Source organism: Panthera onca, chromosome C1, assembly GCF_046562875.1.
Source record: "Panthera onca isolate mPanOnc1 chromosome C1, mPanOnc1 haplotype 2, whole genome shotgun sequence".
Classification (NCBI taxonomy): Eukaryota; Metazoa; Chordata; class Mammalia; order Carnivora; family Felidae; genus Panthera; species Panthera onca.
The window spans coordinates 95,770,847-95,786,710 of NC_138346.1; the positions used below are offsets into that span (position 1 = coordinate 95,770,847).

At 43.5% G+C, this 15,864-nt stretch overlaps 1 protein-coding gene across 7 annotated transcripts in view; it reads right to left on the reverse strand.

Annotated features, from left to right (window-relative positions):
* MGAT5 (alpha-1,6-mannosylglycoprotein 6-beta-N-acetylglucosaminyltransferase) overlaps window positions 1-15,864 on the reverse strand; it is a 345,968-nt gene that overhangs the window by 16,939 nt on the left and 313,165 nt on the right. For all 7 annotated transcript variants that reach the window (XM_060622680.3, XM_060622679.3, XM_060622681.3 and 4 more), the window contains 2 exons: window positions 15,642-15,758; window positions 8,156-8,230 (listed from right to left, as the gene is read on the reverse strand). In XM_060622680.3, coding sequence (XP_060478663.1) covers window positions 8,156-8,230; window positions 15,642-15,758 — 192 coding nt within the window. The remainder of the gene's footprint in view (window positions 1-8,155; window positions 8,231-15,641; window positions 15,759-15,864) is intronic.

Consider the following 15,864-nt stretch of genomic DNA (forward strand, 5'->3'; position numbering starts at 1 on the left):
ACAATAAGCTGTACTGAGAGAAACCACATTCATCTAACTTTTATGACACTATATTGTTAAAACTGTTTTATTATTGCTGTGAATCTCTTTCTGTGCCGATATATAAACTAAACTTTATCATAGGTATGTGTGCACAGGAAAAAACATATTATATATATTTGATACTATCCGAGGTTTCAGGCATCCACTGGGGGTCTTGGAACACATACCCCGCAGATCAGGGGTAGCTACTATAATGTTTAAGTGTTCAGAAAAGTGCCTGATATAAATACTGCCATCTACAGGTTGGCTCTTACTATTACTCTCTGTGCAAGTGACTTTTCTAGGCCCTTGGGTACTGGTGACTCAGAAAAAAGGAATGAAACCCCTGCCTCCTTATAGTCAATGAGAAAGACAGAAATATATATATATACATATATATATATATATATATATATATATATATATATATACACACACACACATATATACACATATATACATATATGTGTGTGTATACATATATATGTACATGCATACATTATATATACATGTATACATACATTTATAGATACACACACATACGAACATACATATATATATATGTTCAATATATATATATATATGTTCAATATATATATATATATGTTCAATATATATATATATGTTCTATATATATATATATGTTCAATATATATATATATGTTCAATATATATATATATATATATATATGTTCAATATATATATATATATATGTTCAAAGGTGGTAAGGGCTCTAGGAAAGAATGAGTGAGGAAAAACGGATTAAGATTTGTTAGGGGAGAGGGTATCTAGATAAGGCACCACTGACAAAGGGGACATTTCAGTAAAGTCTCAAGGAGTAAAGGAATGAGCCCTGCAAGCATCTGGGAAGAACATTCCAGGCAGAGGCAAACAAAGATCACACGCTGTGACAAGGGAGTGCTTAGCAGGTTTCCAGGGGACCACAGAGTTACACGTAGTAGGAGCAGAGTGTGTGTGTGTGTGTTGGGGGACAAAAGCAGCAGGAGATGGGGTCCAGGAGGTCCAAGGGAATCACCCCACACAGCTTTGGCTTTTCCTTAAGAGTAAGATGAAAGCCACTGGAAAGTTCTGGGCAGGAGTGAGAGGATGTGCTGTGCTCAGAAAAGACAGCAAGAGAAGGAGCAGAGGCAGGATAGAGAGGCTGGCCTTGGACTGACCCAGGCATTGGAGTTCAAACACACCTCTGTGAAACATTCGTATCATGTGGTGGCTTTGAAGGTTCTCATTCATCCATTCTAAACTTCACCAAAACCTATCCAAATCTACGCTGGGTGCTGGAAACATGAACATACGTGAAACACAGTCTCTAGGCTCAAGCCTCAGCGCACAGTCTGGCAAGAGAGGCCAACATTTAAAGAATTACAGAAGAATAGAAAGTAGAGGTCCAAACAGGATGTAAAGGCCACCTAGAGGAGGTAAATGACTAACTCTCAGGGGATGGCAAGTGTGGTGGTGGGAGCACTCAGTCAAGGGTCCCAGGAAATAGAGATTTCTGGATTGGGTTTTGTAGGCTGAACAGGAGGAAGTACCACAAACATGGTGCTTTGCAGATAACTGGTGCTCAATAAAGAGCTGTTGAACTGAAATGAATGGTTTTGTCCTCCTGAGGCTTTGAGAGTAGAAGGAGAAACGGACAATATCTTCCTAACTCAGAGCGGCTTTATACAGCCAGAACGAGACACAGTCGTTTCCAATCTGGTTAATAAGCCCACTTCGAACACAGAACACTTGCATTCCTCTCTAACAACTATTCCAACCAGCTACCAAATTCCCTTAAATCTGCATGACTATTCTGAAATTTTCCTGCAGTGACTCTAATAAGGAAGGTTTACTGTCAACAAATTTATGAGAAAAAGCAATGTTTGAATGAGTGAAGACAACTTACTGTGGATAAGAAGTAAGGGTGCTGCCTTTGCAGTGAAGGCTTAGTCCGAGCATGGAGAAAAAGTGACTCCCAGAAACAGCCAAAGAGCTAGAGAAGATGATGGAATGCTGCCTCCCTGCCCCTCCCCCATGAAGTGGAGGGGCCTGCCTGTTCCTCTCTCTCCTTGTTTGTGATAGGATCTCCTCCACAAGCCCTCCAGCCCCATCTGTCCTGGCCAAACCATTACTACATCCATGACAGATTAGGTCCAAGTGGATTTCTATAGAAATTCACTGTGTGAAGCCAAGAAGATGGGTTCAGATTCAGGTCTGGGGGCAGGATCTAGAGGAATTAAGGCCAGGAATTTGTGGCGGGGGGAGGGAGAGGGACAGGTTTTAGGCCTTGAAATTGGGGTCTGGGCCAAAATCAGCCAGCTATCAGAAAGGTAAGGATCACATTTGTTATTTAGGTTATAGCTGGGAGACACAGGGTCTGGCACAAAAATGGTGTTTAATAAAGACTGGATTAAAGACTTCTGTTACCCATTGGTACCCAGCATTCTTGACCTGTGCTGTCCTCAAAAGAGTGAATTTTGTCCACAGGTGGTCCCTGGACTGATTCTTAGCAGTGGGCGTGGATGTGTGTCTTCACAGGTACAACAGGAGGTGGATGTGATGCTGAAGTGTAGTGACTGGTCTCCATGGATGACCTCTACACGTGCAAATCAACGAGCCAACAAGCTCACTCTTAAAGGAGTTAGACACAGATGTCCCACATCCTCTACTTATCTTGTATTGAGACACTACCCGGGAGAAAGGAAAACGTACATCCGCATGCATGTGACTGTTCATAGCCACACTCTTCACATTAGCCACAGGAAATAACACACATGTCCGTCAACTGGTGAATGGATAAACAGTGATGTAGCCATACAGTGGAACACTATATATAAAATAAATAAATAAATAAAAGGATGAAGCACTGCTACATGACTCTGCATCAACCTCACAAACATTATGATGAATGGATAAACAGTGATGTATCCATACAGTGGAACACTATATATAAAATAAATAAATAAATAAAAGGATGAAGCACTGCTACATGACTCTGCATCAACCTCACAAACATTATGATGAGTCAAAGAAGCCAGCTGTCTCTAGAAAAGGCAAATCTACAGAGACAAAACACAGACCAGTGTGTCACTGGGAGCTGGGGCGAGGACTGACTGAAAAGAGGCACAGAGGCAAAGAGCTTTTTGGGGTGATGGGAATGTTGTAAAACTAGATGGTGGTGGTAAGTGCACACCTCTATCAATGTGATTAAAAAATCATTGAATTGTATCCTTTCACAGAGAAGTTTATGATCTGTAGCTTACATGTCAATGCAGCTGTTTAAAAAGCATACCTCAGTTGGGTGCTGGGTTTCTGCAGCAGCAAGTAGCTGAGGCTTTCCGAGAACCTGCTCTGTGTCAGGCATTGTTCTCAGCCCTACATGATTCCTCCATCCACCTTGTGTTATCCCCACTGCACAGAAGCAGCAATAGGACAGGGAGGTTAGGAACTCGCCCAAGGCTACAGAGGGTGGGGCAAGAGCCAGACTCCAGGCTCCAGCGCTTAATCATTACTCAGTCTCTCTGAGATGGAGAATGGCTAGGCAAACAGCAGCCATCCATTTTTCCAAAGAGCAAACATTCCCCAAACTAAAGGCAACCCTCTCCCCTCTTTAGTTCCTTTTCATCTTTCCCTGCATCCTCTGTCCACCATTCCTTGCTACCCTGGACTATTCAGATTCACTACCAGGCTTGTCTTTGCATCTAGAACACTCCCCAGGGAGGTTTAAGATGGTCCCCGATAAGCCATATTTCCCAGGAGCTGAAGCTGATTTCACAGTGACTCTTGGGAATTAACTCATTTTTCCCTCTGTATCTTCAGAATGCTTTCCCCATGAATTATACAGCTCTTTAATATGAGCATAGTCATTCTGTGTATTTACAGGGTCTTTACAGGAAGTAGAAAACAAGACTGAGGAACAAATGCATGGTTTTCAGAAATCAACCTGAACATTGCCGTTCCTTCCGAAGGACCTGCTCTATACTCTCTGGCCTGAGGCAAATACCTAAATCCTTCCCAAGAAATGCGTAATGAGAACCTTAACAGGCCTGGATGCTCAGGTCAGCGAAGAAAAATGCTCTTGGTTTTAGATTACAAGGGATTTTTGCCTTGCCACCACCCTCTGGCTTTTCCCCCACGGCTAGAGAGAGCACCTCTTGTAGAGATCTGCTTTAGAAGAGCACGCAACCCAAATCAACATTTCCAGTTCAGCAAAGCTGGGGTGGTATGTAGAGGGGGACATTAAGAGAAAAAAGCAAGTGGTTTTCCTCAAGTCAGTACTCTTTCCCACTGGGTGAGTGAGCCCAGGGTTGGCTGGGTATGAGGTAGGTTTCCAGCTGTCAACCGCTCAACGTACATTGAAGCCTGGGGCTTTCTCAGTTGCGGTCAATTGGCTTCCTCTGGCTCTTGCTGCCTTGTGTGAGCATGACGGACAACCTTGAAAAGGTTCTGAGATAAAAGCTTCCCTGTTCCCCTGGCAGATCACACAGAAGACTCTGAAGGCAGAGATCAGCCTAATTAGGGCTGCAGCACTCCTACAGTTTGAGGGACCAGAAGCTTGGGCGGCCAGCACCTCTTCAGAGCTTGAGGCTTTCCTGTTCACACCAGAAACACCCCTCTCTCCAGTCTCACTGCTCTTTGATAATATTCTCACTGCAGAAATAACAAACACTCTAAAATCCTGAGGCCTGGAGATATTTGTCAGAGGTAGAAGACCCAACCTGTGAGTCAATGGGGTCTTGACTTCCCATCTCCACTCTGAAGTTGGGGCAACATTACGGCTTCAACAAAACTCTCCCACAGAGGCTTGGGATGAACTTGAAACAGGTTTCCTGAGGGATTGTGGGCAGCACTGAATGTTTAGTAGGAAATGCCCCAAACCAAGATTCCTATAAGGATTTTCCTAAAATACCAATGTGACAGTCCCCCTGCCCTCATCCTGTTGTGCCAGAATCAAATCTGCATTCTTTAGCTGAACCTGAGTGTCATCTTACTATGTGTTTCCTCCTCCAGCCTGTCCAACCTCACCTCTCTTCAGTCACAGCTAAACTTGTGATAATTCACCACAATTTCTCTTTTATTCCCCAGGCCTTTGCACAGTGACCTGCAGAGTCCTCCCTGTACCCATCGCCCCTCCCCAGCCCCAGTTTGCCGTCAGGACTCCTCTCCTGCAAAATGCTTCTGGGTAGACTCTCCCCATCTCTCCCCGAGTGATGTGATCCCTAAGCATCCCAGTTACATGGTGGCATTGCCTATGGACTTGACCAGTGTCTCTGTGAGACCCAAAGCTACCTAGGATGGGAATTCGTCCCTTGACATCTTCCCTGCCTCCCAGCACAGTCCACAGGGAACTCCAGCTGACAACCATTCACCCAGTGGATGGGTGAATCAACAACAGCAGGCAAAAAAGAAGCTTTTGGATTTCTGCGAATGGCAGAGCACTGCACAAGTCTGGGCCAAGGGAGCTAGAGTGAAAGCGGTTGTATTAGCGTGTATTCCAAATCCTAAGGTCCAAGATGAGCTTCTTAGCTCCTGGGACACAGGAATAAAAAGCATAAGCACGTGCACATGCTCTCTTTCATTTATTCTTTCCTTCCAATGGGTGTTACTGTGCCCCTACTGTGTGCTGAGTGGGGCACATAGGACATAGAGGTGAATGGACCAGGTGTGCTCCTGCATTATGGAGCATTTAGCAAGGCCAATGTGGGGAATACCAGCTTCCTGTGTGAAGGGAAAGCTAGTAATAGATTTACAGCGAACAGCCCACATAAGAACTTTTAAGGACTGGCTGAGATTCAATGGTCTCCAAGCCTCCAAATGAACTTGATAAAGAGTCTTTTTATACGTGGTGGAATAACCATCTTCCCTGGGAGGAAGTGGAGACAGGAAAGGAGGAAGTGGTTTCAGAATCTGCTGCAGGGATTCTAGTAAAATCTCAGCTTGGTTCCTGTAATGGTGGTAAGAGCTGTGATAGCTTAAAACTCTTTGCCAGGGGAGAACCCACTGCTCTTCTCTGCACCTTTGGGAAGGGCCAGCAGCTGGCTCCGTGAGGTAAAAGAAGATGGGAAGAAAAGCTCCAGGGCATCTGCCACCACTGGCCTGGGCTCAGACCAAACCAGCAACAAACTTGGAGCCCACAACTGCAGATCTTGGTCCCCACTCTGCAGACAGCAGTTATTCCTACCACCTCCCAGGATATTGCGAGGATTAAATGAGACGGTGTGCCCGTGACATGTTTGGTACTCACGGCCATGACATCTGTAGGTAAATGGCTTTTCCAGTTTAGGATGCTGATGTGGTCATTCTTTTTTTTTTTTTTTTTTAATTTTTTTTAATGTTTATTTATTTTTGAGAGAGAGAGACAGACAGAGTGAGAGCAGGGGAGGGGCAGAGAGAGAGGGGGACACAGAATCTGAAGCAGGCTCCAGGCTCTGAGCTGTCAGCACAGAGCCCGACGTGGGGCTCGAACCCACAAACTATGGGATCGTGACCTGAGCTGAAGTCAGACACTCAAGGGACTGAGCCACCCAGGTGCTCCTGATGTGGTCATTCTTAATGGAGGCATTATATAAAGACTGAATGAGGGGTGCTTGAGTGGCTCAGTTGGTTAAGCATCTGACTTTGGCTCCTGTCATGATGTCACCGTTTGTGGGTTCAAGCTCCACACTGGGCTCTGTGCTGACAGCATGGAGCCTGGAGCCTGTTTTGGATTCTGTGTCTCCTCGCTCTCTCTCCCTCTGCCCCTCCTTCACTCATGCTCTCTCTCAAAAATAAATAAACATTAAAAAAAAATTTAAAGACTGAATAAGATGATGATTCAGATGCTTAGCTCTTGGGGTGAAGTCCAATGAGTTGTATCGTATTGCATTATATTGTATCGCAATATAATTATAGACTATGATAGGATATATAGCACCATATTATGTAAGCAACAGTACTAGTTTGCATTTATGGAGCACTATGTGCTAGCTCTGTTCTAACCACTTCGTGCCTACAAATTCTCTTATTGTCCTTATTCTGTAGGAGAGGAAACTAAGGCCCAGAAAGGTGAGTAACGTGTCCAAGTCATACAACCAAACAGTTGTGGGGGCTGCAGAGCATGCCCTCTGGCCACTAACAAGCACCCAGAACAGCACACATGCCACCCTGGAGCCTGTGCCTCCTGCTCTCCCCCTCCAACAGCAGCATCCAGTCCATCACCTCAAACCTTTCCTTGGAAACCCACCCTGGACCTCCAGTCTACGCCTACTTACATTTTCAACAAGCCATTTCTATTTTAGCCTGCACAGTCCTCATCCCCTATTGTGTAAAGATCTCTTTATCGCCCCAAGACATTCTGCTTTGCCCTTGAAGAGGAGACCCCCATTTCTGAAATGTGGTCAAGGAGTTCATACTGCTCTGCCCACAGGGGTTCTGAATCTATTTGTAGCTCTGAGCTGCTTTTGAAGACTAAGGAATTGAGATTTTATAGAAGGATGCCAATGGTGCTCTTGGCCTTTACCGCCCTGAGCACAAGCCACAGTGTGCAAGCTCTGTTGGGGGTGATGGGACTCATGGAACCCTCCCCCTACTTTAGAACCGAAGCCCTCCTTTGATCTGTTTTAGATACTTAGGTTTTGTGTAAAGTTTCATTTGAAAAGGGGTCGTGTTTTAAAAGATGTTTGAAAACCACTGAAAAGTCCTAACATATTTGGGATTTTTGAACATGTATTAAGGGAATGCTTAGAACCCCCTGGTTTTAATCCTTGCCTTTTTTAGGGTAATAAATGAAGATCTGGCAAGATCAGAAAACCATTTCTCTCTCTCCCTCATCACCAAAGTCTTTGTGATGCCCCTCAGAACCCATTCTGGGCACAAGTCTGATAGTTATGGAGGTCTTCAACTTGATCATCCAGTCTCTCCCATCCTAAGTTTCCGTTATGACTTTCTACCATCATAAAGAACATTCTTAACCCAAGGACAGGCTAAGTCCCTTGGGTGACCATGACAGTGTGTGCTTCAAATTTTCACCAAGCATTTATCCAGCTTCTGGAGTCTTCCAAAGCAGGAAAATAACCACAGAAACATGGTGAGCTCTTAGCTATTCATGAGAGCTCCCTGGGGTCATGGGCCAAAAGAACATCTGAAGAGCCTTACCTGTTTTTCAATGAAAGCATTGATTCTCTGCAACATCCCCTCACATGTGAATTCATATGGCATGTATGGCTCAATCTGTGGAAACAGAACATGGTATCATGAAAGAGGAGGACACAGAACCTAGGACACTTACCCAATCCTCCCCTGATTCACTCACACTCAGGTGCCTCATGAGGGGATAAGACTATGAACTTAGATGTCAACAGCCCTGGGTTTACAACCTCACTCTGCTCCACACTAGCTGTGGGACCCTGACCAAATTACCTACCATCTCTGAGCTTCAGGTTCTTCATGTGTAAAATGGTGATAAGAAAAATCTACCTCTTTTAAGCTGAAGGTTATATGAAAAAAAAAAAAAAAGAGTAAAGTGCTTAGTTCAGGGTCTAGAACACAGTAGGCATTCAAGAAAAGGTGGAGAGTATCATTTGTTAGAAGTGAAAGCCCCACAGGGCAGGCTCCATGGCTGCTGGGCTGTCTTTGTATCCCAGTGTTGAGCTGGGCGGCACACCCAGGAATTCAGCAAACACCTGTTGAATACATGCATGCTCAATGGTGTAAGAAAAGCACATGATGGTTACTTTAAGGACCCATTATGGTGACTAAGGCATTGGTCTGCATTAGCAGGTGAGGTGAGCACATACGTAAAGAACTTGTGGGGCAGAAAGAGTAATTAAGTGCTGCCGAGGGTTCAGCCATAGGTCTTGGGAGGCCAGAAGGTCAAAGCAGACTTCTGCTTATGCTGGGCTTTTAAAGCCATTTATGATTCTAGCAAGCCAAAATGGGGAAGGCATTTCACGTAGAGCAAGTAGTGGGTTAGACATTCAAGAAGAACAGCAGGTGGGTAGAGCTTGGGATCAGGAAGGCTGGTGAAACAAGGCTGGGAAGAGGTTCACTGCATTTCCACAAAAGGATTTTTCTTTTAATTTTCTTTTCTTTCCTCTTTTCTTTCCTTCCTTCCTTCCTTCCTTCCTTCCTTCCTTTCTTTCTTTTTTCTTTCTTTCTTTCTTTCTTTCTTTCTTTCTTTCTTTCTTTCTTTCTTTCAAGAGAGGGAGAGAGAGAGAGAGAGAGAGGGAGGGAGGGAGGGAGGGAGGGAGAGAGGGAGACAGACAGAGGGAGTGACGGAGAGGGAGAGAGAACGCATGTAACAAGTGTGGGAGGGGTGGAGGGAAACAGAGAGAGAATCCCAAGAGGGCTCCACACCTAGCTCAGAGTCTGATGCGGGGCTTGATCTCACCACTGAGAGATCATGACCTGCAATCAACGGCTGGATGCTCTACTGACTGAGCCATCCAGGCAACCCTTCCACAAAGGGATTTCTATACTAAGGAGCCTAAGCTTTATTTGATGGTATATACCAGAATTATACACTGTCAACTTCACCATTAAAGCCCTGCTCCTAACAATTGCCTTCTTATGAATTTGAGCATCTTACCAGATTCTGGGATATCCCAGAAGGTGCTTCTCTGGGGTTGGGGAGACAATATGATCAATATACTGACACCTGGGAAAGGGGAAGAATGTAGGTTTGATCTCTGCTGCACAGTATAATATGCCAACGTTACAAGGCTTGTGTTTTGGGGGCAGCCAGCAAACATCACCAACCTGAAATGGAAATTTCACTTGGCACAAAATCACTAGCAATCTAGTCTGTTACAGCTTCAGAGAACCCAACAGTACTTGCCAGCAACGGGATAGAGGGCCACCTTCACTATCTCCCACTTAGGTCTATCTACACTTGCTTATCTCAAATTTATAGGGTGGATAACTGGATAAAACACTTAAGAGTCGAAGCCTGAGTAAAACGGAACAGTTGACAGAGAAGACATCCTTCCACGGGCAGCCAAACAGCTGGTATCAAGGCACTTTTTCCCCTTTTGTGTGTGTGTTGATTCACACATCGTATGTGAAATCTTCTTTAACCATGACTGTTAATTTCATAATATATCTTCACATCAGCAATCATAAAATCACACCGGTTTTATCTTAGCCTTTCCTGCCCACAACCATCCAGATAGAGCTAAAAGAGGCTGAGCCATAAGTATTATACTATCAAGGCAGAGCTATTCTGCAGGAACACAGGTCATTTTGTTCCTTAATAGATCACCTCAAAAGAGCTCAAAATACCTAGAAAACTGACTTCCATGTTGCAAGCCTGCCACTTCTCATCTCAAGCTTTTACACTTGCTCTGCCCTCTCTGACCCAGATATAGCCCTTTCTTTTAAAGGATATTTATTTACTCAACTTATGAGTGGTTCTAGAAGCTTTCTATGACTGGCCTACAGCTATGTCTCCTCTTAAAGGCTCACAGAAGGAATGGAAAGAAACTACAGCAGAAGACTTGGCATTTCAAGCTCATTTATATGGTGACAAGTTGAATTTCTAGAGTGAAATAAACATGAGTGGCCATCTGCCATGACATCAACAGATCCAATTATGTGATGGGAAACAGACTGAATACTCTGGGGCCATTCCTACAACTTATTCCAAAGGTCATTTATTAGAAATGGAAGTGAATTAATTCAAAGGGCTCAATGCAATAAATACAGAAAAATGGCTCCTTCAGTATCCTCCTACAAATCTAACCCAATTTAACCAAAGGGATGCTGACTCATTAATTGCTTTGTGGCCCATTAACTATTTTAAATAATATGAAGCCAAATAATTTTCCTCTACAGGAAAAGCAAAGCAAAAAAAAAAAAAAAAAAAAAAAAAAAAGTGGGTAATTGTATTCTTAAACCAGCCCTACCAGTGAGTTCCATTAGCCATCCTGCTGTGGACAGGAACAGGGAGGGCCCTCTGTGTGGGAAAGTTCTCCAGACTCCTGGCTTTTGATATAAAGAACACTGCTAAGCCTTTGATGTGGGAGCTATTGTGTGGATTTGAGTAGGGGGTGTGTGATAATTTTCTGCATGATAAGCCTTCAACAAGTCAAGGCCTCCTTGGGGAATAGAATGTAAGGGAATGCTCAGTCCACATCCCTACTTGGAGAAACCCAAGTAGGGCCAGTTGTGGAGAAACAGGGGAAGTGTTCTTGGCCATCCTGCTTTGTGGGAAAAGGACTGCTTTTCATATGGCCACAGGATGGATGCCTGCAGGCTGCACTGTGTAGTTCCTGCTACAAACTTCCCAATAACTTCCCACCTTCTCCTTCCTTTTTTCCTCTTTACCTCCCTTCTTCTGAGATGTACTGTCTCTTTTAGTACCCACTCATTAAGTCAGAGTACAGTTCCTAATGGGAAATGCTCTCAGAGATCAGCTGACTCCACCATGGTCCCACCTGACAGACGAGGGTTGCCATCACTCAATGAGAGATGGTCTCAGAAGGTACCAGAAGACCAGGAGTTGAGTCCTAATGATCTCCTCTATCTACTAACTTTAGGATTTTACGTCAGACATATTCTGCAATTTCTGTTGATGATTTCAAATGGCAACTAGGTCATGCCATTCCCCTGCTCAAAACTTCCCATCATACTTAAAGCTCAGAATCCTTGTCATGGCCTGTTTTAAAGGCCCTACACGTTCTGCCTCCAAGGGATCTTTTTATGGTCTCCATTACTTCTTTTTTTTTTTTTTTTTTTAAATTTTTTTTTTTCAACGTTTTTTATTTATTTTTGGGACAGAGAGAGACAGAGCATGAATGGGGGAGGGGCAGAGAGAGAGGGAGACACAGAATCGGAAACAGGCTCCAGGCTCCGAGCCATCAGCCCAGAGCCTGACGCGGGGCTCGAACTCACGGACCGCGAGATCGTGACCTGGCTGAAGTCGGACGCTTAACCGACTGCGCCACCCAGGCGCCCCTGGTCTCCATTACTTCTGATGAGAAATTGGTGGTCTTTCATATTTTTATCTCCCTAAATGTAATACATTTTCCTCTGGCTGCTTTCACATTTTTTCTCTGGCTGCTTTCAGGATTTTTTTCCCTAACTTTTTGTTTTCTGCAGTTTGGCAACGATGTATACTTAAGTGTTTTTCTTCATATTTATCCTGCTTGGGGTTCATAGAGCTCCCAGGGTCTGCAGGGTGATGTCATTCATTAATTCTTAGCCATTATCTTTTCAAGTATTTCTTCTGGCCATTCTCTCCTCCTTCTGCGATCCCAATTACACATAAACTGGGCTGTTTGAAATTGTCCTACAGGTTTCATATGTTCTTTTTAAATTTCATTCTCCCCACCCCACCCCCTTTTTGTTTCAATCTGCATAGTTTCTATTGATAAGTCTATTGAATAGTTCACTGGTAGTTTCCTCTGCTGATAAGACCACTGAAAGAGTTGTTCATTTCTGATGTATTTTTCAGTTCTAGCATTTTTTCCTTTGGCTTTGAGAAAAAGTTTCCATCTTTCTGCTGAAATTCCCCATCTGCTTACATATACTGTCCACCTTTTTTAACAAATCTTTTAATACTTTATCTTAGTACTTCCAAGTTGCTTTTGAATAAATTCCAACATCTGGGTCATCTCTAGGTGGGTCATGCTACCTTGACTTTTTGAATTTCATGAAATTTAAAGTCTTGTAATTAAATACGAGAAAGCTTGGCACTAAATTTCTGACCCATTTCTAACAAGCATAAGGATTTTTATGGCAGTAAGTTTTTGTATTAATTTCATTACCGACTTCAGCCTTCATTTAAAAGATATTTATTTACTCAACTTACTTACTTATACTTCCCTTTACTTCATTCCATGTTTCTTCTCCTTTTTAAATTTTATATTATCTTAACACACTAGTCAAAAAGACCTAGGTTTCAATCCAGGTGTTTTACTACTTACTAGCTATGTGATCTGGGATAAATTACTTAATTTCTTTCTTTATTGTTTTAAATTTTTTTTAATGTTTATTTATTTTTGAGAGAGAGAGAAAGAGAGAGAGACAGAGTGTGAGTGGGGGAGGGGCAGAGAGAGAGGGAGACACACAATCTGAAGCAGGCTTCAGGCTCTGAGCTGTCAGCACAGAGCCCAGTGTGGGGCTTGAACCCACCAACCATGAGATCATGACCTGAGTAGAAGTTGGATGCTTAACTGACTGAACCAGCCAGATGCCCATAGTTAATTTTTTTTTCATAGTTATTTTTTTTAAACCTCAATCTTTTCATCTGTACAAGAATTAAGTGAGATTAAATGAGACCAGGCTCATATAGATATAGATAGATTCTAGATGTGTAGAAAGTTCTCTCTACATAAGAGCTACTATTATAATTACTTTTTTTTTTTCCTTATGTGATCTTAGTTTTTGGAATAAGATGGAAAAAGATTGATCAGGGTTTTAAAATGTAGAGCACCAGAGGTTCCATGGGGTGAAGTCAATCTCATGTAGGAATGATCAAGTACAACTCCGTGTGCCTCACTCTCTGTGCTTTGTATCAGGCATTCCCATTTGGTGGACAAAAGGGATCTAGTACCTAAAAAGTTTGTACACAATGATCCAATATTTTCTGCCTTTATATTAGCTTTTAAATTACTCATCTTCAAGGGTATGTGCACTTAAGCAAGTGCTGTGGGTTGAATTATGTCCCTCAGAAAGATAATGCTGAATTCCAAACTCCCAGGAGCTGTAAACGTGACCATATTTGACAATATGGTCTTTGCAGAGGTAACCAAGTTAAGATGAGGTCGTACTGAATTAGAGTGGGCCCTAGTCCAGTATGACCAATGTCCTTCCAAGAATGGGAAAGACAGGCGCACACACACACACACACACAGATTGAGGTGCTATAGCTGCAAGTTAAGGAATGCCTGGGGCCACCAGAAGGTGGGAGAGGCAAGGAAGAACTCCCCCACTATAGGCTTTGTTTGGAGGGAGCATGACCTTGCCAACATCTTAATTTTGGATGTCTAGCCTCTAGAACTGTGAGAGAATAAATTTCTGTTGTTAAAGCCACCAAGTTTGTGGTTCTTTCCTATGGTAGCCCTAAGAAGCTAATCCTCTGAGGGACTCAGGGACTCAAGAAAGAAAGAAAGAACTATCGATCTCCACAGGAATGACTCCCTGGTGGTGGAGCCATGGATGAGTGGCAGATATTCTGAGGTAGCCCAGTGGGGCCACACTCCACTCAACCTCTTCCCCTTTATTCACACTGTGCCTTGGACCCATGCCCATCTGGGTCCACTTCTCGGTTTAGCTTTGCAAATTCCTACTCATCCTAAAAGACTTAACTCAGTGCTGCATTTTCCTGAAACTTCCCCCTACTTCTGCTTCTTGATCTTTTGCATATTATTTTTGGCACTGAACATAGTCTGCAAACACCTATTCCTCTCTCTCTTAATCCACAGGGTAAATCACTATACTGGGTACAGAGTACAGCAGTGAGAGAGATTTCCTGTCCTCATGTTGCTGACAGTCTAGTGCAAATCCAGACTGTTGGTAACAAAAATGATTATATATGTATTAGTAATAGTGACTTGGTAATGTCAACTAAACACTTATGTGGTAGATGGTATGCTTAAGGGCTTTACATTATCTCACTGAATCCTTACCAATACCTATATAGTAGGTAATACAAGCCTACTTAGAGATGAAGAAACTAAGGCTCAGAGATTAAGTAACTGCCCTAGGGGATGCTACAAGTAGGTGGTAGAGCTGGAACCTCAACTCAAGCGTTCCAGCCTGTCTTCAGTACAGCCATGTCTATATGCTTCTCTGTGACAGAGTGTAAGCAGTGTCTGGAAGGAGGAGTCCAGATAGCAGGGTGCACCCGAAGAGCGTCCAAGGCAGTCTAGGGGTTGGGAGAGGCTAATTTGGCCCATTGCTACTGGGTGGTGAGCGTCTACAGGCAGGGAGCTAGCTTCAATTGTCTACAGAAGTGAGTGTCCCCTATAGGGACTCCATGGGTGCTCTGCATATGGTAGGTAGTTAATTGGGGGCACCTGGGTGGTTCAGTCAGTTAAGCTTCTGACTCTTGGTTTCAGCTCAGGTCATGATCTCATGGTTGGTAAGATCCAACCCGGCTGAACAAGGAGCTTGCTTGGGATTCTCTCTCCCTCCCCCTTTCTCTCTGCTCCTCCCTGACTTGCATATACACATGTGCTCTTTCTCTCTCTCAAAATAAATAAATAAACTTAAACAAAAAGATGTGTAGGTTAAAAAAAAACAAATAAATAAATGTTATATAAAAACACTTCCCAGTATTTCCTTAATAGTTCCTATCATTCTTACTTTTTGTAGGGGAGCAGGTTTGTGTTTTCCGATCTCGGTGAGAAGTACACAATTAGGCACTAAAACAAGTGTAATTCAAACTCCTACTACTGTATCTGGGACCCAGCAGTCATGCCAAAAGGGTCTGTAGAATCCACACAGGAGTACCAGCTTTGCTCCTGTCTGCCAGAGCACTCATGAACCCTCCCCCGGCCACATTCTACACCATGGCCCTTTTCTCATCCCAGAGGGAAGCTGGCGAGGAAAACTTCTAATTACTCAACCAGATGGCCTGTGAGGCCCACACATTTCAGTTCACAGTACAGATGGGGGAAAATGGAATAAAAGAGACAACCTTTTGACTTAAAATTGCTTTCACGGCATCCTCCACTTCCTCCTGATTGCTGAGGTCAACCGTCCAAACATGGGGCCGGCCAATGAACACTTCAGCATACGGATGCTGGGATGTCAGCTGGAAAAGAAAGAGCACCTCAGTCTCACAGATACTTTTTGTTTCTTCCACCTTCTGTGCTAGACGAAGTGTTATGCTTTTTATGGCATTGTGCTTGCATAGGTAA